The sequence below is a fragment of the Dama dama genome, chromosome 7, assembly GCF_033118175.1.
Source record: "Dama dama isolate Ldn47 chromosome 7, ASM3311817v1, whole genome shotgun sequence".
Taxonomy (NCBI): Eukaryota; Metazoa; Chordata; class Mammalia; order Artiodactyla; family Cervidae; genus Dama; species Dama dama.
The window spans coordinates 13,306,637-13,330,004 of record NC_083687.1 but is presented as its reverse complement, the minus strand read 5'-3'; the positions used below and the strand labels follow the sequence as shown (position 1 = coordinate 13,330,004).

The 23,368-nt window shown below is 44.1% G+C and overlaps 1 protein-coding gene across 1 annotated transcript; it reads left to right on the top strand.

The window, feature by feature from the left end:
- The first annotated feature begins 1,385 nt into the window (after positions 1-1,385).
- On the top strand, positions 1,386-21,789 carry PPIL1 (peptidylprolyl isomerase like 1). The gene is made up of 4 exons (XM_061146578.1): positions 1,386-1,687; positions 4,922-5,076; positions 19,783-19,851; positions 20,615-21,789. Exons 1-4 carry the CDS (start codon positions 1,632-1,634, stop codon positions 20,833-20,835), a joined length of 501 nt encoding a protein of 166 aa, XP_061002561.1. The 5' UTR covers positions 1,386-1,631; the 3' UTR covers positions 20,836-21,789.
- The last annotated feature ends 1,579 nt before the right edge of the window (positions 21,790-23,368 follow it).

The following is a 23,368-nucleotide window of genomic DNA, read 5'->3' as shown; positions in this document are numbered from 1 at the left end:
AGCCTCCAACTAATAAAAATAATTGAAAAAAAAAGTTCAAAAATAAGCTACAAGGATATATTGCACAGCACAGGGAATATGACCAATATTTTATAATAACTATAAATGGAGTATAACCTCTACAAATTGTGAATGAGGAAATTTTCAAGTCTGAGTTCCATTTGTGTTTGATTTTTAACAGTGTGAAAGTACACAATAGTGCTTACTGGATGCCTGGTACAAAGTAAGCATTCATTTAACTGCCATTATCAAGTGGCATTCAAAGCACTTATGGTATGTTCACTGACCCCATTTCTTTCTTGTCCTCCCTTCAAACCTCCTCTCATTGTCTTTGATAATGTGCAAACACTCCTAACAACCTTGGAGTACCATCTATCCCAGCCACAGTCACTCTAATCCTTGCTTCTAGTCCTGACATATTTGATCTTCATTCTCCTAGCTTTTCCCTTCCTTTATCTCTGATTTTCTTCCCAGTCCTTCCCTCTTCCCTCTCCCCACACACTTTGCCTTTGGAGACTCCTAAGTTTATGCCAAGAGTTGACTCATTGGAAAAGACCCTGATGCTGGGAGGGATTGCGGGCAGGAGGAGAAAGGGACGACAGAGGATGAGTTGGCTGGATGGCATCACCCACTCGATGGACATGAGCTTGAGTAAACTCCGGGAGCTGGTGATGGACAGGGAGGCCTGGAGTGCTGCGATTCATGGGGTCTGAAAGAGTCGGACACGACTGAGCAACTGAACTGAACTGAAGTTTAATTTGCTTTATGGCTATGGGGCTATGGACCTGTTGTTGCTGTTTAGTACCTAAGCCACGTCCAACTCTTTTGCGACTCTGTGGACTATACATCAGGCTCCCCTGTCCATGGGATTTCCAAAGCAAGAATACTGGAGTCGTTTGCCATTTCCTTTTCCAGGGGATCTTCCTGACCCAGGTATCTAACCTGTGTCTCCTGCATTGGCAGGTGGATTCTTTACCACTGAGCCACTTGGGAAGCCTGGCTATGGACATATAAGTCATTTAACTGCTGAGTCTCAGTTTTCACATCTGAAAAATGGGAATAATAACATCTACTTTACAGGACTGTTTTGCGGAGTAGATAACATAATAATGTTCAAGTGCTATGGAAATGTACAGCGCCTTACATTAGTGTTAGTCACTGGCAGCTCTCATCTCTATCCCCTTCCATCCTCTTCCTCTTCTTGGGTCTCAGCACTATTGTGGGACTAAGAGTCTTCCAAACGGAAGGTTAGGCTTTAACTCCAGTAGAAGTGCAGATTTGCTGGTCCCTCACGCCTCCCCATGTCTAAACGAACCAATCAGAGCGTCCATAGAATGGCGCGGTCTCTCTCTTTCTCTCTCTCTCTCCACTTGGAGATCACCTCCGATGGAGCTTGGCACTTTTCTCCGTCCTAGCAGACAGCTTGCTTTAGCCTCACGCTCTAGATTCTCGGCCTTGGAGGTGCGGGTGGGGGCCGGGGGTCCTTCCTCCGCCTTGTCTCAAATCGCCCCGATTTTGGCATCTCTGGAGTTGAACCGCGGGAACCGGAAGTGTCTTGCAGCAGCCGCGGGGCCCCGGCGAATCGACGCCGGAAGTAGCGATCGCCTCGGGAGTTTTCAGCCAGCCTCGCCATGGCGGCGATTCCTCCAGACTCTTGGCAGCCGCCCAACGTGTACCTGGAGACCAGGTGAGGGTCCGGCCTCCGGGGCTGGGCTGGTGGAGGCGACGTGGAGTTTCAGGCTTAGCCGCGGGGCTGGGTTCCGGGCTTGCGCCTTCGGAAGGCCAGCCTCCTCGTAGAGGGGCGGTCGTGAGGGCCGCCTTGGGGCTGAGTGGGGACCGCCACTGCCCGCGTCCGTGCTCCACACCCACTTGCGCTGTTAGCGACAGCAGCCCGAGTGCCCTCCTCCTACCCCTCCGTTCATTCATCCTTTCGTTCAACCAGCGTGCATTCAGTCTACAGACCGGGGACGTGGGATCGGAGGGTCAGAGGTGGATGAAACACAACCTTGCCTTTAGTATAGTGAACGAGACAGATATGTAAATATTAAGGGTTGTAAGTAGCTCAGTTATTTACACAAATTTTTAGGAGAACACAGGAAGAAGCGCATTCATTCCCTCCTGTCAAGGAGTGATAGTATTGAGCACCAAACAGCTAGTGCCATATCCCCTATGTGTAGCGTCACATTTAGTTTAATCCTCTTAGCAACTCAGATCATGTAGGTACTGTTCCACCTTCTCTCCGGTTTTAGCAGAGGAAATGTCAAAATTTACAGAGTACATTGTTTGATTAAAGTCTTGTAGCTAGTAAGTAGGGGAATCTCATTTGGAGCCTGGTCTGTCTGCCTACCTAGCTAGGTTCTTTAGCCCCATTCATTCCATTGCCACTTTGGAAAAAGTTAAAAGTGATCTTTCCGAAGTAGGCCAAATAACCTTAAGTAATTTCTTACTGCTCCAGCAATATAAAATTGAAATTTTGTGGTCTCACCTTCAAAGGTGATTTTTTTTCACCTGATCTTCGCCTACCTCTCTGCTTACAATCTGTCATTTGCACATCAATAGCCAAAGTCCAGCCGTTGTCTTTCTGTCTTCCTCTTGCTCCTGCTGCTTTCCTTCAGAGCACAGTTCTCTCAGATGCTGCTTTTGCCCCCTGGCCATCTTCCCCATCTTCTTGCAAGGGAAAATTCTACTTTTTCTGGTCAACTTGAAAGTATGTAATTTCTCAACTACTGTTTCGTTTTTTTTTCTAATTACAAAATAAATGAAAATTTAAATTCAAGCAGTTGTAGAAGTATATACAGTAAGAAGTGACAGCCACTCCTGTCTGTAAACACACCACTAATAGTTTGAAAAGACCCTGATGCTGGGAAAGATTGAGGGCAGGAGAAGAAGGGGACGACAGAGGATGAGATGGAAGGATGGCATCACCGACTCTGTGGACATGAGTTTGGGTAAACTCCAGGAGTTGATGATGGACAGGGAGGCCTGGCATGCTGCAGACCATGGGGTTGCAGAGTCGGACACGACTGAGTGACTGAACTGAACCGATGTTGGATGATCTGCAGATCTGTTTCTCTGTACATAAAGACATTTCTTTTATGTTCTTTATCTAAACAGTAATAAGATTGTATGATCATACTGTATGTTTTTTTCTGTAATTTGCATGTAATACATGCAGCCTTCTGTATGGATATTTCATATTTTAGTCATTCCCTCTATGAAGGACATTTAAATTGCTTCTCATTTTTTTTTGTTAGGACAATTACAATTGTGAATGAGGAAATTTTCAAGTCTGAGTTCCATTTGTGTTTGATTTTTAACAGTGTGAAAGTACACAATAGTGCTTACTGGATGCCTGGTACAAAGTAAGCATTCATTTAACTGCCATTATCAAGTGGCATCCTTGCACCTATTATATCCTCAAGCACTTTTGTAAGTTTTCACAGAGAGTAGAAACTTTAGAAGTTGAAATTGCTGTCAAAAGGTATGCTCATTCCAGATTTGTATAGGTTATTTTCTGATTGCCATTCCAAAAAGTTATTCCCTGTATTTTAAAAGTATCCACCAGAATGTTCCTCTGTAAGAGGAAAAGCACTTAGAATTGTGTCTTACACAGTGTAACTGTTAATCTGTGTTAAATGTTAGGGGTGTAAAGGATGAATTGCCACTAGGAAGGCTTTTAGAAAGCTATGTTCTAGCACATACCACATTTATTTATAGAGTCCTTACACTGTGCTTCACACTGGGTATTCAGGCTATACAAAGTTGACTCAATTCTTAAATTCTTGGAGCTTAAAGTCTGAGTGAGTGATGACATGGAGGTAGGTGAATGAAATTAAGATAGGAAGGCACCTATTTTAAATCTTATTTGTTCATTTTTCTTAGCCGCATTTCAGGGGGAAAAGCGCTCATCACGTTGTTGCTTAGTCATGTCTGAATCTTTGCAATCCCATGGACTGTAGCATGCCAGGCCTCCCTGTCCTTCACTGTCTCTCGGAGTTTGCTCAGGTTTGGGGCAAGGTTTGAAGTAATCAGGTTTTGCCTTTGTTGCACCCTTCCTCAATACACACAAATTGTACTTTTTTTTTCCATTAATTTTTTTCCAAATTTATATGGCTCAAAAATCACTGAAGGTCTTTCTGTCTCTCATTTACGCAGTTTCCACCCCATCCCCAGAAATTTGGGCTGTGTGCTGTGCTTGGTCGCTTAGTCGTGTCTGACTCTGTGTGACCCCATGGACTATAGCCTGCCAAGCCCCTCTGTCCATGGGGATTCTCCAGGCAAGAGTACTGGAGTGGTTGTTATACCCTCCTCCAGGGGAACTTCCCAACCCAGGAATCGAACCCAGGTCTCCCGCATTACAAGCGGATTGTTTACCATCTGAGCCAAGGAAAGCCCATGAATACTGGAGTGGGTAGCTTATCCCTTCTCCAGAGCATCTTCCCCACCCAGGAATGGAACTGGGGTCTCCTGCATTGCAGGTGGATTCTTTACCAGCTGAGCTGCCAGGGAAGCCCCCAGAAACTTATATATATGTAAATAAATGTGAATTCCCAATATTTTAATAGCCAACTTAAAGTTATAAACTAGGTGTAAGATTTTTCTCCCTAATTTAGGGGTTGGTTATATTAGTTTCCAATGATCGGTGATTTGTTGTATATAAGGCATTAGGATTTTTAGTTGTCCATGGTTGCTTTGCTTGAAAGAGGAACCAGAAGCCCCAGCATGTTTTCCTCAAAGGAGGTGTCTGTGTTTATGTTATTTGCATTGTGTTGTTTCCTTCGCTGAGCATGCAATCTGACCTTTATCATCATTTCACAACTCAGTAAGCTTGCAAGTGAAGAGTTGTGGAGCGGTCCCGTAACGCTCCTGTGGGCTGTGACCTTGTTCTTGACTGGAATTCTACTGTCCTCTCCCCCTGCAGCATGGGGATCATCGTACTGGAGCTGTACTGGAAGCATGCTCCAAAGACCTGTAAGAACTTCGCTGAACTGGCTCGTCGAGGTTACTACAATGGCACCAAATTCCACAGAATCATCAAAGACTTTATGATCCAGGGAGGTGACCCAACAGGGACAGGTACAGTTAAGTCAGTGATAGTTTCTGAAGTCTCATCCTGTTTATAACTGGGTATATGGCAGCCAGAGCTCTCTTCCAGGTATCAGGGCCTGGGTTAGTTGATTCTGGCGACCACTCCTGCCCTTGCTACCACACACCCTTCCCCAAACACACGCATATGACCAGAAACCAGTCTTGACTCTTGAGCTTTACAGAGTTTCTCATAACTTCTGTGTATTGCTTACTAAGAGCAAATAATATCTGCCTGAATTGTAGTAAGTAGTTCGTGTGGTAAAGAATCTGCCTGCAGTGCAGGAGACCCCAGTTCCATTCCTGGGTCGGGAAGATCCCCTGGAGAAGGGATAGGCTACCCACTCCAGTATTCTTGCTTGAAGAATCCCCGTGGACAGAAGGGCCTGGCAGGCTGCAATCCATGGGGTTGCAAAGAGTCGGACACGACTGAGCGACCTAAGCACACGGTCTCGATAATCAGAAGAAAGATATTTGCAGAGTTTTGAGGAAAAGAAAATAGTGGATTCTTTGATTCACTCATTTAACAAATATTGAGCACCTGCCTTGTGTCAGATGTTTTTCTGAGTTCTAGGGGCATGGCTCTGAATAAAGGAAAATAACCCTCCTGCTCCCTGTAAAGCAGGAAAAAGATTCAGTGATGGGATTTTAGTGGAAAAGTCAGGGAAGTCCTGTCTGAGAAGATGTGGTTGGAGCAGGGATCTGAAGGAAGTGAAGGAATGAACCTTGTTACTGAGAGAAGAACATTCCCTTGGAGGGAAGAGTAGGCCCAGAGGCTGTGAGGTGGAAGCCCCTGTAGAAGATCAAATAGGAGCTTGTAGGGCATAGTCAGAGAGACTTCGGGTTTTATTCTGAATAAGATGGGAGCCATTAGAAGGTTTTGAGCAAAAGACTTACATCATCTGATTTATTCTTTAAAAAGATCACTGAATTCTGTTTGGAGAGTAGAGATGGGGCAAGAGAGCGAGCTGGGGACCAGTTAGAAAGCTGCTGTTGTCAGCCAGTCTGGACGCGGTTGGGACTGCGGTGATGGTAGAGATGGTGGTGAGAAGTGACTGGATTCAGGTTATGTTTTGATAGAGATAGAGCCAGTGGAATTTGCTGAGGTTGGAAATGGGGAGGGGCAGTTGGGTGAGAGAAAGAGATGGTTAGGGATAACTTCAAGGTTCTTGACTCGAATTTAGTAAAATGAGAAGGCTGAGAGAGCAGCATGTTTGGATGCAGACCAAGAATTTGGTTTGGATTTTGGACACTGTATTTGAAAGACTTGTCAGATCTTCAGTAGGATAAGTAATGGGATATGAGCGTAGAGTTCATGGTAAGGTCTAGGATAGAGGTATGAATTGGGAGTTATCATCATTTAGGTGGAATTTATTACTGAAATTGGTAGATGCCAACATTTATAACTTTCAAGGGCACTTGCCTCTCAGTCTGCGTTTTTCTCTCTGCTGATTCCTACTCCTGCTCTTTTCCCTTTAAGTAAGCTTGGGTCTCTGTGGCAACTTTTTTTCCATCTTTTTCTTCTTTGTCATTCTCAATTGTCCTTTGTTTATCCTTTATGACTAAGACACATTTTATTGTTTTGATATATACAGACACATTTCAAAATACAGGGTATAGAGGAAAGTAGAAAAAAAGAACCAAAAAATCAGTCATAAGAGGGAATTTCCTGCTGGTTACAGTGGTTTGGACTCCGTGCTTCCATTGCAGGGGCTCGGATTTGATCCCTGGTTGGGGAGCTAAGATCCTGCAAGCCTCACAATGTGGTCAAAACAAGAAAAGTCACTCATAAGGATACCTCCTAAGGATTCCTAACCACTGTTAGCTATTTCCCCCAGTACCCCACCTCTCAAAAATAATGAACATTCACTTTTGGTGACCATTATTCTAGACATCTTGCGTTTCAGATACCTAGTTAAAAGGATGGATCGCCAGCTGGATGGAAATAATTTCAAGAGAATTAGGCTCTGTCATGAATACTGTTTTTTAAAGAAAAAAATATTGTATTTAATTTTGTATCTATTTAACAGAAAAATTGACTTCCTGCTTTGAAAGATGAGGCAATTATACTTAAATTTCTACCCATTCCTATTGTTTAGGGAAAACTTGGTTTTGTCTACCTCCTGTGTTGGGAAAAACTCAGTTCTGGGCTTCTCCTTTACTTTTATGTGCTCACACAGAACACTTTACTTCTTACACTTCTGGTCACCAAATATATGGAGTTTTTCTCCACACATCAAGCAATTCCTTGGACACCAGCTGTGTTTGATTAATTTGCTAGAGCAGGTCACAGAACTCGGGGAAACATAAGTGCTTACTTACCAGTTTATTAAAGGATATGACAAAGAATAGAGACGAACAGAGATGCTTCAGGTGAGATCTGGAAGGGTGCTGGAGATTGGAACTTCTGTCCCTGTGGAGTTGGGATGCATCACCCTCCCAATGTGGATGTGTTCGTCTTCTTTGAAGCTCTCTAAAGCCTGTACTACTGGGATTTTATGGAGGCTTCCTCATGTGGGCATAGTCAATTATTAGCTCCATTTCTTTTTTTTTTTTTTTATTAGTTGGAGGCTAATTACTTCACATATTAGCTCCATTTCTAGGCTTTCTCCTCTCCTTCCCTCTCTGGAGAAGGGGATAGGGCAGGCACTGAAAATTCTAACTTCTAATTATGACTTGGTCTTTCTGGCGACCAGCCCCCATCCAGGAGCCCCCCAGAGTCACCTCATTGAAACACAGGATGGTCCTCGTGCTCTTATCACTTAGGAATTTATAAAGGTTTCGAGAGTCGTCTATTAGGGACAGGGTCAAAGACCAAATATTAGAACAAGAAGTACTCTTAGTGTTCTTATCACTTGGGAAATTACAAGGGTTTTAGAAGCTCTGTGCCAGGAACCAGGGGCAGGTATCTATCTATATTTTTTTTCTATTGTCTCACACCTGTCCTCCCTCCTTTGCTCCCAATTTTTTGTTAGTTTTGTTTTTCCTTATCAGAGTTTAGAGCATTTTCTTTACTGCACTCATGAGTCCCTCAGTTACAGAGTGGGTTTACATTTTCAGAGGGTTCAGCGCTCACCACTAGGCTTCTTTATTCGTAAATACTAGAAGGCAGAAATGGTTTTTATTGCAAGGGCTGGAGGGTGTTATATTTTTTAACTCAATTGTGCTTGAGAATTTCTTCCAGTTAAAAAAAGACCATGACTGTATACTTGGACCAGACAAATTCCCTCAGATCTTTTCAGACAATCCTACTCCATTGCCTTCTGGTTTTGAATGTGGCTGTGGAAAATACTGAAGCCAGATTTGCTCCTTCCTTCAATACAGGGGAAAAAAATTTTTTGTATTCCTGAATATTTTCTCTTTTATACTTACTGGATTTTCTGTTTCAGGGAACTAGTTACTCTTTGTTTCATCACCTTTACCTTCCATGTCTGTCGCATTTCTCCTGAGTAAGTGAGATGATGTTTTTCTATTTTTTCCTGCATCCGCTGAAATAATCTCAGACCTTTACTCTCTGCCTTATTCAATTTTGAGTCATGTCTATTCTGTTCTTTACTGCTCTGACTTATTTATTAGTGCTGTCTTCATGTCACTTGGCTGTCAAACTTTCCTCAACTCTGCCGTCTTTTCATCTTATCCTGTTGATTTATATTATCTTGTCTTTGAGCTCTTGTTTTTTTGAATTTTCTTATTGAAGCATCTGTAGCTGAGACAGCCATGGAGAAGTCCTTCTTGGATTGTATTTTCTCCCTTCTTTTCCTCCTTCCATTTGTTGTGTATGTTTGCACAGTCTCCGTGCCATTTCTTGTCATCTTACCCAAGCTTAGTGTGGGAACCTGCATAGAGCTTGCAGTGTAAGTGGATTCTCTTTGTCACTGTCCCCACCTCTGTGGGACCAGTTACCTTTCCCATCCCAAATACTCTGTTGCCAACTTCTGCTCTGCCTTCCCAGACTCCATGCTAGCGGTGTCCTTCTGCCCCCCGGGGTCCTGGGCAGCCCTTGAGTGTAGCTGGAGCAGAGGAAGAAGCCTCATACCATTTATCGTTCTCAGCTGTGTTTCCATAACAGGAGATAAATTAGCAAGAGAAGAGCATACAAATTCATTTCATATAAGTTGTGCATGATGTTTCCTTTACAAGGAAATGGAGACCTGGAAAGGTCTGAGCGTTTCTATGGTAGGGTTGGTAGAGTGGAAAGTTGGGGGAAGATGTGATCGGACAAAAGTGGGTATGAGTATGGGCTCAGTGTAGTAAACTAGGGGAGACTTAGCAAGGTTTGTTCATTCAGATTTCTCTTGATGTCCTTCTTTCTCGAAGGTAGGAATGTTCCTTTCCCCTGGGTGTATGAAGGTGTCTCTCACTTGAGGGTCTTTATGCCCACTTCAGGGGAAGGTCAGAAAGTCCTTCCTTCACCTGCTGTTTCTCAGATTCCTTCCACTTGAAATATTCAGTAAGGAACCTTATTTTGGAGTAGTGTATCCTCATCCCCCATCGTGGCCCTGTGTTCCTCCTACCCACTAAGGTGGCCATTGCTGGTAGCCTGACCGCCACCACTGAATGCCTGTGGTGTGTGGGCTTCTGCCTTCAAGAGCTTCTCCTTAACTTCTTCAGGGCTATTCACCTACTCCCCTTGTTGGCTTCATAAAATTGGAGGGTATGTGTAATAATTCTGTGGGTGACGTGCCTCCTTTCCTGATTTCTACTTTTAGGGAATGCAGGAAAAAGAATCTCTTAATTCTTTCCTTGACTGACTTTTCAGAATCTTTGGAATAAGATTGTCTCTCTTTTCCAGTTTGGTTTTTGCTGATGAATTTTTGACTTTGAAAGAGATTGAATTTGGGAGGTTTGCTTCATCAGTTATTGGAGGGGGCAGAGTCTAATTCTGCTTCACTCTACTTTCTTAGTCTGAAAATGTCCTGTCAGCACTTTGATGTACTTCTTTCCTGTCTTCCTCCTCTCCCTTGTTATGAGATAAAATCTTAATTTATAACACCAGTAGAACTGAGAGTGTCCTTGATTAGTGTACAAGAATTGGAAGTGACTCAGACGTGAGTGCTCATATCAGAGCTTCCCAATATTTCTATAATTGGTTCTCAATCCTTCATAATGTCACATTTCCTTGATGTAATTTTAATGAAATTGAATCACTCAAAAGATTTCCAAATAATTGCATCCAACCTCAGGTATAGTGAGTGGTTGAGCTAAGCCTGCTGGCAGGCCTATGATGGAAGGCAAGCAGGAATTAGGCCCTCCTGGGTCCCGAGTATGGACTGCTCGCTGATTAGATAACACAAGATATGCTGCGTGTGGCATCCTGTATCATTTCCATCCCCAGCCGTCCCTCAGTCTGGCTTCTCTGTAACTATACTTTCCATGATCTTTCTGATACACCTTTGCCAGATGTTTTCTCAGTTCAGTTATCTTTGACCTCCTGTTCATTTTAAACCATTTTTCTTCTTTTAAATTCCCCTTATTGTAATAATGCTATGTTGAAAGAATCCTTAGCCCTCTGAATGTCTTCTATGTCTTTTCTACTAACTTCCCTCTCTCCCCTCCCTATGTGGCCTGGCATCCTATCAAGCTCTCCTTTCACCCTTCCTGCTCTGCACTTAGCCTCATGGAGCTCACCGGCTGCCGTGATTGCATTGATTTAACTACATGCTGATTATGCTGTGCATTGCCCTCACTCTGATTTCATCTCACCTCTTAGTAGCTCCAGGAACACCTGACATGTAAAGTGCTCAACAGCAAGCTCCTTGTTAATTTTATTCATTTGATGAATGTTTGCTAAGAGTCTGCAGGGTATCCTGTACTATTCCAAGGCCTGTGAGGAGTATTTAAGCATTAGAAGCCAAGGCATTTTTCTCTTCCTTTCAGAGCTTCCTGCCCTGCCAGGAAGACAAGGTACTCATTATAAGAAACAACTAGAAAGTAATAATATGGGGGCTTCCCTCATAGCTCAGTTGGTAAAGAATCTGCCTGCAATGCAGGAGACCCCGGTTCAAATCCTGGGTTGGGAAGATCTGCTGGAGAAGGGATAGGCTACCCGCTCCAGTATTCTTGGGCTTCTCTTGTGGCTCAGCTGGTAAAGAATCCACCTGCAATGCGGGAGACCTGGGTTCGATCCCTGAGTTAGGAAGATCCCCTGAAGAAGGGAACGGCTATCCACTCCATTATTCTGGCCTGGAGGATTCCATGGACTGTATAGTCCAAGGGATCGCAAAGAGTCAGACACAACTGAGTGACTCAGAAAGTAATGGTACAATAAATATGCACATTCCTGGTTATATGCTTTCAGTTATCTATAGAACCTAGGCTGGAATAATTCATAATAAGAGAAAAGTACAGTGGAAGTGGGACTGGAATGGGATGGAAGCATATTTTGAGGTGAGCCTTAAAGGAAATGTAGACTTATAACTTGAGAGGACAGGGAAGGGCATTTTAGATTTCGGAATGAATGCAAAGAGGAGGCACAAGGGACAGAGGCCTCTAGGACGCAAGGGAGAGCCACCACCCCAGGCGTCGTGTTTCACGCTGGACTGGCGGTGACGTAACCCAGCTGCCTCTCCACACCCAGGACAGATGTAGGAAATGTGATTTCTAAGGCCCCTGAACTGCATGTTTAAGGGACAGTAAGGGAGGACCACTTAGGGACAGACCGCAGAGTAGTAGGAGATAGAGTGGGGGTTTAGAATCTCCAGTTCGTGGAGATTCACAGACAGAAGTTCAGATTTGGTCTAGCATCATTCGGGGACCATTTGGGATTCTTTGTAAGGAAAATATGTGAGGACATTGAATCCACCCATGGTACATGGCAAGGTAATGTAGTGTTGGGGTGAACAGAGGGTTGTAGAGCCTGGTGGGCTTGGGGTTGAATCTTAGCTTCACATGAACACTTCTTAAATGTAGACAATTAGGTAACCTTGCTGAGCTTCTTATCTGTAAATGGGGAGTGTGGTTATATGTACCTCAGGTTATTGTGAGTAGTAAATGAGCAGATGTTTGTAAAATGGTTAGCACAGACTTGATACAAAATACGAGCGCAGAAAAATACGGGTTTCATTATTCATTTTGGTTATTAATTCATTTAACAAATGTCTGTTGGATTCCAGGCATTATTTTAAGACCTGGGGATACAATAATGACTAAAAAAGCCCTTGTGAGACTCATTCTGGTGGGAGAGAATGAACAAATTAGTACATAATATGGGTGACAAATGATACAGAAAAATGATGGAAAAGGGGATAGAGCAGGGATTTTCAATCTTGGCATTACTGACATGTTGGGCAGGACAGTTCTTTGTTGTGGGAGTGTCTTGTGCCTTGCAGGATGTTTAGCTGCTTCCTTGACCTCTACCCCCAGATGCCAGTAGAATCCCTCAATGTGATAACCAAAAATATCTCCACCTATTGTTCAGTGTCCCCAGGGGGCAGAGTCTCGCCTGGTTGACAACCACTGGGATTTGGAGAGAGGTGGTATTGTGGATAGTATGATTAAGGAAGACCTCTGGTAAGTTATTTGAGCGGAGCTCTGGATGAAGAAAAGTAGTAAGCCATGAGATTGTCAGGGCCAAGGACAATCCAGAGGGAACAGCAATCAGAGGTCTCAGGGCAGAGTGTGCTCCGTGAGAAACAGCAGAGGCCAGTGTGGCTGGAGCAGGTGAGTGAGCGGGGAGAGTGGCAGGGGGTCATGGAAAGTGTTGTAAGTTGTCTTGAAGACTTTGGATTTTGTCCTAAGTGTGAAGAAATGTCACTGGAGGATTTTGAGCAGAGGTCTGCCATGATAAGACTTGTTTTAAAGGATCCCCCTGACTTCCACATGGAGAATAGACTAGTAAGGAAAGCTGGAGGCAAGGCCAGAAGCAGGGAGACCAGGTAGAAGGTTTATAGTTGTCAAAGCTAAAGCTTGTAGTTTAGACTATGGTGATAGTGGTTCCATTGGTGCTGGTCCTCTGGGAAGCGCATGTCTAGATAGAGTTAGGAATTCAAGAGATTTAATGGGGTAACACCTGTGAAAGATAAAGGGGTGAGGGAGCAAGGATTGGAAAGAGAAGTCTTCACGTAACAATGCAGGTCTAACATCTGTGATAGAAGAGAAGGAAGCAGCGAAGGGGCCAGCAGAGGAAAATGAAGAGCTGCAGTAAAGTGGGATTTCAGGAAACGTGACATCAGCTATGAGATGCTGCTCGTAGATCAGGCAGGGCGAAGCCTGAGGACTGGCTGTTGGATTTAATGACAACATAGTAGGACCAATGACCTTGACAAGAGCCGTTTCAGCGGAGTGGTGAGGTCAAACATCTGGATGGAGATCATTCAAGAGGCCGGAGAAGAAGTGGGATGGAGTTTTTCTGGGAATTGATGCGGAGATGTAGGGGGAAGCTTAGAGACAGTATTTGTTATTGTTGCTGTTTTTCCAAAATGGGAAATAGTAATACCATGTTTTTATGCTGATAGGAATGATGTACTTATAGGAATGATGTACTAGAAAGAAAGTTGATATAGGAGAGTGGAAAATTGTAGTTGCAAAGTTTTTTAAAGGTGAATGGGCTTGATTAGTATGGTGGTAGGACAGTCAATTGAACAGTTTGAGTGTATTAATAACGGAAGAGGGAAAGTAAATGGGTAGAGATGTAGGAAGGAAAGAGGATTTGGTGGTGAAGACATGTGAAAGTTCTCATCTTTTTCTCAGTGAAATAAGAAGCAAAGTTACCCACAAAGAGCAAGGAGCAGTGGGGGAGTGGTGGAGGTTTGAAGGCAAACTAGAATAACCTAGGGCTGACTCCCGAGGTGGATCATGACCTACAGTCACCTCTCACAGAAAATGTTCAGATTATCTCAAAGAGGGCTCATCATTACTGATACCGCTGTGTGTGCTTCATGTTGTATATCACATGGTTTCTTGTATTATCTCATTTAATCCTTGTAACAGTCCTGTGAAATGTAAGTACTACTACTATTCCTATTTTACAGATAAGGAAACTGAGGCTTAGAGAGGGTAAGTGTCTTGCTTAAGGTTGCACAATTGGTACGTGGTGAAGTGGGAACCAAAATCCAGATCTCTTTGACCACAAAGGCAAAGTGAGCATGAGAGGACTCTTAACTGTAAAGCTTCTTGGAGAACTGTAGTGTCATTTGCTGTGTTAGATCTGGTATCTGGCATCTGCCCTGGTAATCCACTAGCAGCCTCACTAGTTAGTTTCCCCTTCCTACTGTTAACTAACAAAGTGGTTGTATCAGTTTCAGATCCTTTTGGCTGCAAGCAACAGAAAACCACGGAGCCTTTGTTTTTTTCATGTGACAAAATGTCTGGAGTTAAGCAATTGCAGGCATCGGTTTCTCTGCCCGGTTGTCAGGGATCCAGGCTTGCTGTGTCTTTCCACTCCACCGTTCTTAGTGCTTCGGCCTTTGATATCAAACTTGTCTTATGGTTGCAAGATGGCTGCTGTTGCTGCTGACATCACCTCTGCTTTCCAAGGAGGAGATGAGAGACAGAGGAGTCTGTCTGTCCCTTTTGTCAGGAAAGCTGTAGTTTTCCTAGAAGCTCTACTCACTGGCTTCTGTTTACATTAGTAAGTCAGAACTGGGTCATCTGGTCACCCCAGCTGCAAAAGGGACTGGTCAATACCTGCCTTTTTTGTCTCTGAGGTTGAGGCAGGCTGTGGAGAAGGGGTTGGAAATGCTCAGAAGACAGCTTCAGTATCTGTTAGAGGCTTTCTTGTTGGGAGAGAGGCTTTGATTGGATTGGTTAGTCACCTTCTCGTGTCAAATGCCTGAAGCAGAGCTTTCACACGGGCCTCCTAATGGATAAACTGGCTGACCTCTGGCTGCTTTAGGGCTGGATATTGATCCGTGATCCCATCAGCTGTGAGAGTGGTGGGGACAAGTAGCACCAGGTTTAGCGATCTCTGTGTGGGAGACCACTCTGCATGTCTCAGATGCCACCTCATTTCATCTTGAGAGGTTTCTGTAGGCGGTGAGCAGGAGCAGGAGGAAGAGACATCAGAGGACTCTTGGGACTAAAAGGATTTTTGTTTTGTTTGTTTTTAGAAACAGAAAGCACAGGTCATACGGAAACAGTTTAAGGAATTTCAACTGCAAAAAATTCTTTGTGCCAGAAGATCCCATTAAAAGAGTGAAAAAAGTAAATTGGAAAAAAATACTTGCAAAAGCATTAACTGACAAAGGATTAGTATCTAGAATAATCCTACTAATAAAATATATTTATATGTGTATGTATGTATATATAGACACACACACATTGTAAAATGTCAGACCACTCAGTTGGCTATTGACAGAGGAGGAAAGCTAAATAACCACCAAACATGAAATTATGCACGGCTCCAGGGAAACACAATTTAAAACACAAGAGAGCTGACACCTCTAAAACTGACATGTTAGAAAGCCTGGCAAAAGGACCTCAGGCAGTGAGAGTGAGAGCACTTGGTTGGGGATGCAGATGGGGGCCACATCTGACAAGATGGTTGGGGAAATGTAGTAATGGTGACACGCTCATAACCTGTGAGCCTGCACTTCCCCCCGTGAGGTATAGTCCCTGAGCGCTCCTGCACTTGTGTTCGGGAAACAGTAGAAGAATGGTTATTGCAGCGTAGTTTATGATAGCAAAAACATGGGCAAGATCCTAAATATCCATCGCCATGAGAAAAGATAAGATTGCAGTGTAATCAGACAATAGAATGAATACTACGGAGAACTACCTGGAACAAAATGGATAAATATCACTTACAGTGTGAGCCAAAAAAAGCTAATTGCAGGAGAATATATAGAGTATTGGAGAAGGAAATGGCAGCCCACTCCAGTATTCTTGCCTGGAGAATCCCATGGACAGAGGAGCTTGGTGGGCTACAGTCCATGGGGTCGCACAGAGTCGGACATGACTGAGCGACTTAAGCATAGCACATATAGCGTATAGTACCATTTATATAAACTTAAAAGCATGCAAACAACAAGGATTGTTTAGGGATGCATACAATATGTAGTAGAAAAGAAAATGCACAGAAATGTCAAATTCCTGGTCAGAATAGTGGTTACCTGAGAGGAAAATGAGCTCCATCACAGCCCTTGTTAACTCTTGGGGGAATGGTGGAGTTGAGGGAGGGAAATGGGGTGGGGGTGGGGGATGTGTGCTTGGGGCCTTTGACTGGATTTGAAACCGTTTGGTGTGATCTCAGGAGGCTTCAAAGAGTTCCCAGTACCACAGTTCTTTACGTCTCAGCACGGAAAGAATTCAGTGAGAGGCAAAGAGATATAGATAAGTGATTTATTAGAATAGGATGCTTGTGCGGTTTACAAGTGGGCAGGCGAGGGGTTGCCATGTGCTGAGAACTGGGCTACAGTTTTATAATCAAAAGGAAAAGCGGGGAGCAGGGGAAGAACTTTTTTTGTCTTTTCTGACTAGACATTATGTTTCCATCATCAGTTCCTCCTCCAGGTTGCGTAGGGAAGTTTTTCATCCCTATATGGTCAAGTTAGGTCCACAAATCATTGTTTTTTATGTGTGCAGAGAGCATGTCCTGGGGATCATTAACTTACCAAGCTCCCTGGGCAGGATGTGGGGCTAATGCCACCACTGTTTTATTGTTTGGGGGCAGGTCTCATGCTTCCCTTGCTAAGCAAGCCTGCTCTTTATCATTAACTTACGGGGGTCTCCCATGTTTTTTTCTACTTACAGTCCCCCTAGTGGGGTTAAGTATTTAATCACCTACTTTGTCCCTTTACTCTGTCCCTGTCAGACTGGCCATATTTTCTTTCTTTTTATTTATTTGGCTACACCAGGTCTTAGTTGCAGCATGCAAGCTCTCAACTGCAAATTCTCAAATGTGGGGATCTAGTTCCCTGAACAGGGATTTGAACCTGTGCCTCCTGCCTTGGGAGTGAGGCGTCTAGCCGCTGGACCACCAGGGGAGTCCCTGCACGCTTTCATTCCTTGAGAGGAGGGTACACAGTTGTTCGTCATATTATTCTTTGTATTATTTTATGTCTGGAATATTAAATACTTTGAGTAAATGTTTGAAAGAGAGGACTGAAGAGTGAAGAACTTTGAGCGTAGAGTGTGCAAAACGGGCCTGTGCTCGTACCAGAGGAGGCACACAGTGCATTTTGACCGCTGCTGCTGCCGCTGCCAAGTCGCTTCAGTTGTGTCCGATTCTGTGCGACCCCATAGATGGCAGCCCACCAAGCTGCCCTGTTCCTGGGATTCTCCAGGCAAGAACACTGAAGTGGGTTCTCCAATGCATGAAAGTGAAAAGTGAAAGTGAAGTCGCTCAGTCGTGTCTGACTCTTCGAGACCCCATGGACTGCAGCCCACCAGGCTCCTCCATCCATGGGATCTTCCAGGCAAGAGTACTGGAGTGGGGTGCCATCGCCTTCTCCGATTTTGACCGCAGAGCTTCCTAATTGTTGACTTTGTATGTGATCATTGACCTGTTGCCCGCTCTGCACCAGAGAACTCTTTTTTTTTTTCCCCCAGAGAACTCTTTAATCACTCCAGTCCTCCTACCATCTCTCCCCTATTCCACATGCCCAAAGGAATGCTTTGATTGGAATTATTTGTCTTTCTGACATTTTGCTGCAAACCCTACTGAACTGAATTAAGTTATGAAAAGATAACTTTATGAGTAAACTGTCTTCATGGCCTGAAGTACTTGCGGTTGGTCAAACTATGCCTAGTGAGTAAAAAGGAGTCTCCAGACCCTTTCTTCTCATCTCCTGATTGCTTAAAACTCCAGGCTTCTTCCACAAGGCTCTGGCAGTCCTTGACTTGCAGAGATCATACTTCCGAGCTGCTGAACTTCACCCTCAGCTTGCTTATTCAAGCCCTGGGGGTAGAGCTTGACCTGGATTTGTCCCCATAGCCCTTTTTCTCCTCTTTCATCTTCAGCCCTAGCTCTGCAGCTGACCCCCCTACCTCCACCCCAGGCTCAAGCAGGAACCTTGACCCTGTAGTCAGAGGGAATATATTGGTTATATAAGTGCTGTTTGGAGGTATACTGGCAAGTTGGAATTTTTGGAATGAATTTTTACATAGTTTGGTAGTTCAGTAATTTTCCAGAAGCTTAGGTAGCCTGGGCCAGGTGGGAGGTTTCCCCAACTTGTTAGGATTCACCCCCATGCCTCTTTACAGGAGAACAGTGCTTCCTTCCTGAACCGGGGGCTGTGACAGGCTCCCTGTGGTGGAGCATCCTAAAAGATAAAGCAAAGGATTTTTTTTACCATGGAAACATCTTAGCAGGGCCCAGGCCCTCTGGGGGTGGACATGGTGCTCTAACATGCTACTTTCACAGCAGGCTGTAAAAGAAAGTGAGCTCCCTGCCTCTGACCAGTTTCCTGGCTGCCAGGCAAGCAGAATAAGCTGGTAAAATCCACTGTTCACTTTGTTTCAGGCTGTTTTGTCTTGACTGGCCAACTTGAAAGTGAAAGTGAAAGTCACTCAGTCATGTAAGACTTTTTGTGACCCCAGCACTGTGTACAGTCTATGGGATTCCCCAGGCAAGAATACTGAAGTGGGTAGCCTTTCCCTTCTCCAGATCTTCCCAATCCAGGGATTGAACCCAGGTCTCCCACATTGCAGGTGGGTTATTTACCAGCTGAGCCACAAGGGAAGCCTGAGAGTATTGGAGTGGGTAGCCTATCGCTTCTCTAGCAGATCTTCCCAACCCAGGAATTGGACCAAGGTTTCCTGCATTGCAGGTGGATTCTTTACCAGCTAAGCTATCAAGAAAGCCCCGAGAAGCCAAAATAGTTCAACAAGGCATATGGTTGACTAAATAATTGATTAAGAGAGTTATCTCCTATTAGGACATTTTTTCCTATGGTAAATTCTTATTTAATATATTTTTTTCTAACAAGAAACCTGGGTGCCCAGCATAGCAAGAGTATGGACTCTTGTGGACCTATCAATAATATAAATAATGTGGTGGTGTGGTTACCAGCAAATCGTTCCCAGTGCCATGTTTCTTCATATTCTCCTTACAGTATGTGGCCTGTCCTTCTAATGAATTCTTACTGTAATATTATTATTTTCTGCCACATTGCCACTTAGCATTGTCCCTTTTTCTCCTTAAGCTAGTTATCTTTGACTTAAATGATTTTTTTTTCCCTTCATCTAGGTTAAGGATAGTGAATAGGTTTCAATTCTTATGCCATCTCTGAGCCATTGAAAATGGCTGTCTGGAGTTGTGGGTGGGTACAGATTCAGAGGCCAATCTGAACTCTGCAGGGAAGAATGCTGATTGATTAGCACAGGGTTAGGGCTTGGACCACTCCTGTCTGAAGTACTCATAAAAGTGTAAAAAATTAAGAAAGCTCTTAACACGTCAAATCATGATTGGTGGTTATTGTAGATTGTTATATTCAGGAGAATTTGCTATTCCTTTGATAATGATCTATGTTTTCTGCATTTTGACAGTGAACATGTATTACTTTAATAAGCAGGAAAAAAAAAAACAGTGTTATTTTGAAGAGAAACGTCCTACCTAAATGAAATTGGTGATTTGAATGTGCTGCGTCAGTACTTGATTCTGCTGCTGGGCTGTGTAGTTGCAGTGTACTTAGCAGGCAGCTGGGTGTGCTCACTGATTTTCCTTTCCTGTACTCCAGTCTTTTTGGCCCTGGACCATAGTTCTTGTTGTGTGGTAGAACGTGGGACTGACTGACTGGTTTCCCATCTTCTAACTGGCAGGTCGAGGTGGTGCATCTATCTATGGCAAGCAGTTTGAAGATGAACTTCATCCAGACTTGAAATTCACAGGTAAGTATATGATCTGGCTGGACCGGGTAGGAAGAGGTAGTGGGTTTTAAAAGCTCACTCTTTTGGCAGCGATTCAGGGTGACTGCCTGACACCGTGGCGTGGTGCCATGTAGCTGCCCAGCTGCAGCACCCAAAGAGCTCTGGCTGATTAGGGAAAGCGGCGCCTCTCGGAGTCCTGAGCGTTTCAGAGTGCTGGTCTGAATGATCTCAATTCTCACTGCTTGTTGAATGTTGCAAGAAAGCAAAAGCTTCTGCAAAGAAGCAGGAGACCTTCCTGGATTTTTGAGGGGAATTGAGAACCTGGTCCAGCAGTTGGCAGGGATCATGATGGATATAAGCTGAGGAATAAGTGAAGACAGGGCTTCCCTGGGGTCTCAGAGGGTAAAGTGTCTGCCTGCGATGCGGGAGACCTGGGTTTGATCCTCGGGTCAGGAAGATCCCCTGGAGAAGGAAATGGCAACTGACTTTAGTACTCTTGCCTGAAAAATTCCATGGATGGAGGAGTCTGGTAGGCAACAGTCCAGGGGATTGCGAAGAGTCACACATGACTGAGCAGCTTCACTTCAGGTGAAGACGAGGAAGATGAGGTCATTGGGGTAGTCCAGCTGTCCGCCTCTGTGCGGGAGCAGAGAGCCTGCCCTGGGGGCAAGGTTGTCCGGTCGGGTGCTTGGTGTGGCTTCTTGCTATCCCTCGGCTGGTGTAGCAGGTCCAGGCTGGAGTGTCAGGGTTACTCACACTCTTTCCTCTTCCTTTTTGCCACCAGGGGCTGGAATTCTCGCGATGGCCAATGCAGGGCCTGACACCAACGGCAGCCAGTTCTTTGTGACCCTGGCTCCCACCCAGTGGCTTGATGGCAAACACACCATTTTTGGCCGTGTGTGTCAGGGTATAGGCATGGTGAATCGAGTTGGAATGGTGGAAACAAACTCCCAGGACCGCCCCGTGGACGATGTGAAGATCATTAAGGCATACCCTTCCGGGTAGACTTGCTGCCCTCTCGGGCACATCCAGGTCTTCTGAGATAGCCCCAACAAACCAGTTTGCAGATGACCTAGAATGACACATAACTCTAAACTTCATTTTGGCCTTGCAGATCTGAGGCACTGAGGAGGCCTGGGGTCTTGGGTAAGTTAGAGATGGAAGTATATTTTAGTCAGATGCTTCTTTTTCTTCCCCAGTGCCCGTGTTGACTGAACATTTGCAGAAATGCTCTTACATGATCTTCTCACTGCACGTGACCCAGACTGCTCCTTCCTGTGTGTGTCTGCTTTATGTACTTCAGAGTGAAATCAACTCTGTCATTTCGCAGTGCCTAACCAACCTCTTGTGGAAATTTATATTCCGGCCTACATTGCAGTCTTTAGTGGCTGACAGCCATAGAATTCAAAACCAAGTAGTGTCTATCAGCCTTCTTAACTGTGTGCGCCCCCTATTTCAGTCCCTTGCATTTGTTCTTCCAGGGATTGTATGCATCTCTGTATATATTTTTCCTCTCAGAACATCAACACTGCTGTTTCTGACACTTAGACATCCCACGCAAAGCCACATTGAATTTTTGCCAAATGAAAAACGCATCCAACAATCAAGTTTCTAAGAAGGTGTCAAGTGGGGAATGATAATGTGTAATAATCAAGAAATGAATTTATTAAAAAGAAGCAGAAGCATTGACCATTTTTTCTCCAGGAAGGAATAGAAATCTGTAGTGAGCATAAAGGCAGACTGTGAGTTCTCCTTAAAAAAGCAGTATTCTCATAAAGGAGAAGCACCACTTAAGTTTTTTTAAACTAAGACTTAAGAGAAATTAGGTAAGAGAGTTTATATATATTTTTTTAATTTTTCTAAATTTTTTTAAGGAGGGAGTGGTGAGGGAAAGGAAGTTAATACCTATGGAATGCATAGAAACTTCCAAAATAAAATGCCATTGATGGTTGAAATCACTGCTGTAGTCTGATCTTAAATATTTTATGAGGTTCTAACAGCCATTGGGACATCTGAATCATCTCAAGTAGTACTTACTGTAGGACTGATCTTTAGGTTTTCATATCATTTTAAGATTTGGGATCTCTAGTAGATTTCTCCCATCCAAGAGTAGGTTTGACTTTTAAAAGGTAGTACCAGAGAAAAAAGTTAAGTGCTGTTGACTAGCGTTTCTGAGTGAGGGGGACGCCCCTGTGGATTAACCAAGTGGATGTGCTGAGATACCCGAACTGTTACGTGAACTTGCAGGAGATATACCCGCATGTCATCATGAACCCAGGGGCAATGTGTGTTGTGGTATTTGCTTTCTTAAATCGATAGCTCCTTGATTGAAAGAGGATTACAGCTTAAATGTTCCTCCTTATCACTCTCTAATTTTGGAAATGGTGATTTACTTTATGGAATGGCCGAACAAGGTTCTGTTCCCCAAGCTTTCCCCATGTGCATCGTTGCCTTTTATCTCAACAAGAAAGCAAAACCCAACAACAAACTATATAAATGACTCTGTAACCTCCCAGAGATGGTTTTAGGGCACAGAGTTCTATTGTGGGAAAGTAGAAATACATTTCTTTCAGCTTGGACTGGGTGGACATAATTGGATCCTCCTCTGGGAGCAAGGAATAAGATACTCAATCACTCACCTTCCAGAATTATAATCCTGAAAATCCCTGTTTTCACCCAGGTCATGGGAGTGGTGGAAATGTATTACGGCTACTTTGAGAAGTAAACAAGATTGTGATTACACTTGGTAAGAGAGCCACACAGGCACAGTTCCTTGTTTCTGGATAAGCATACCACACGTGTGCCATGGTGATCATACATGCAAGCACATGCCAGTTTTCATAAAGGAGGTGACCTCAAAGAGTAAAACTTGAATTGAATCACAGTTTCTAGTGATTCTGCCAGGTAGCCAGAGATGTAGAAATTCCTGATTCTATGTAAAGGGAGCTTGTGTAAAAGGAATCCTGGTTGACCCTTTCGTCATAGGAATGTTCACATCCTCTCTGGAAAAGTACAGTTAGGACAAGTCTCATGGAAGTGGGATGTGCTGGGACACAGCTTATTTCAGTCACAGCTCAAAGAGATCAAGATGAGGGTAGGTTATGTGGAGAGCACAGGATGAGTTTGTAACTTAGATGGGGATTAATGAAATAGATCATGTACCCAGACTGAAAAGTGCATGGCCCTCACGGGGAGTAGCCCAAGCTTCTCACACTTTGCCACACATAAGAAGCACTGGGGAGCCTGCTCTTCGAAAGCAGATCCAGATTCAGCATCTGGCCAGAGATTTCTGTATCTGTGGCCAGCTCCCAGGTGGTGGTGATTGCTGGTCCAGAGACTACACTTTGAGTAGTGAGAGTCTAATGCTCACGTTTGCCCAACATGAAACTGGGGCAAGCGGGTGGTTCTTGAGAGCATGAGCAGTCAGGACATTAACCTTTTCTTCTGCCTCTTAGAAGATTAAGACAGTTGAAGGGATTCAAAGCACAGGCTGAGCTTTACCAGCTCTTGGCTTTGGCTGCTAAGGGGGAGCTTTAAG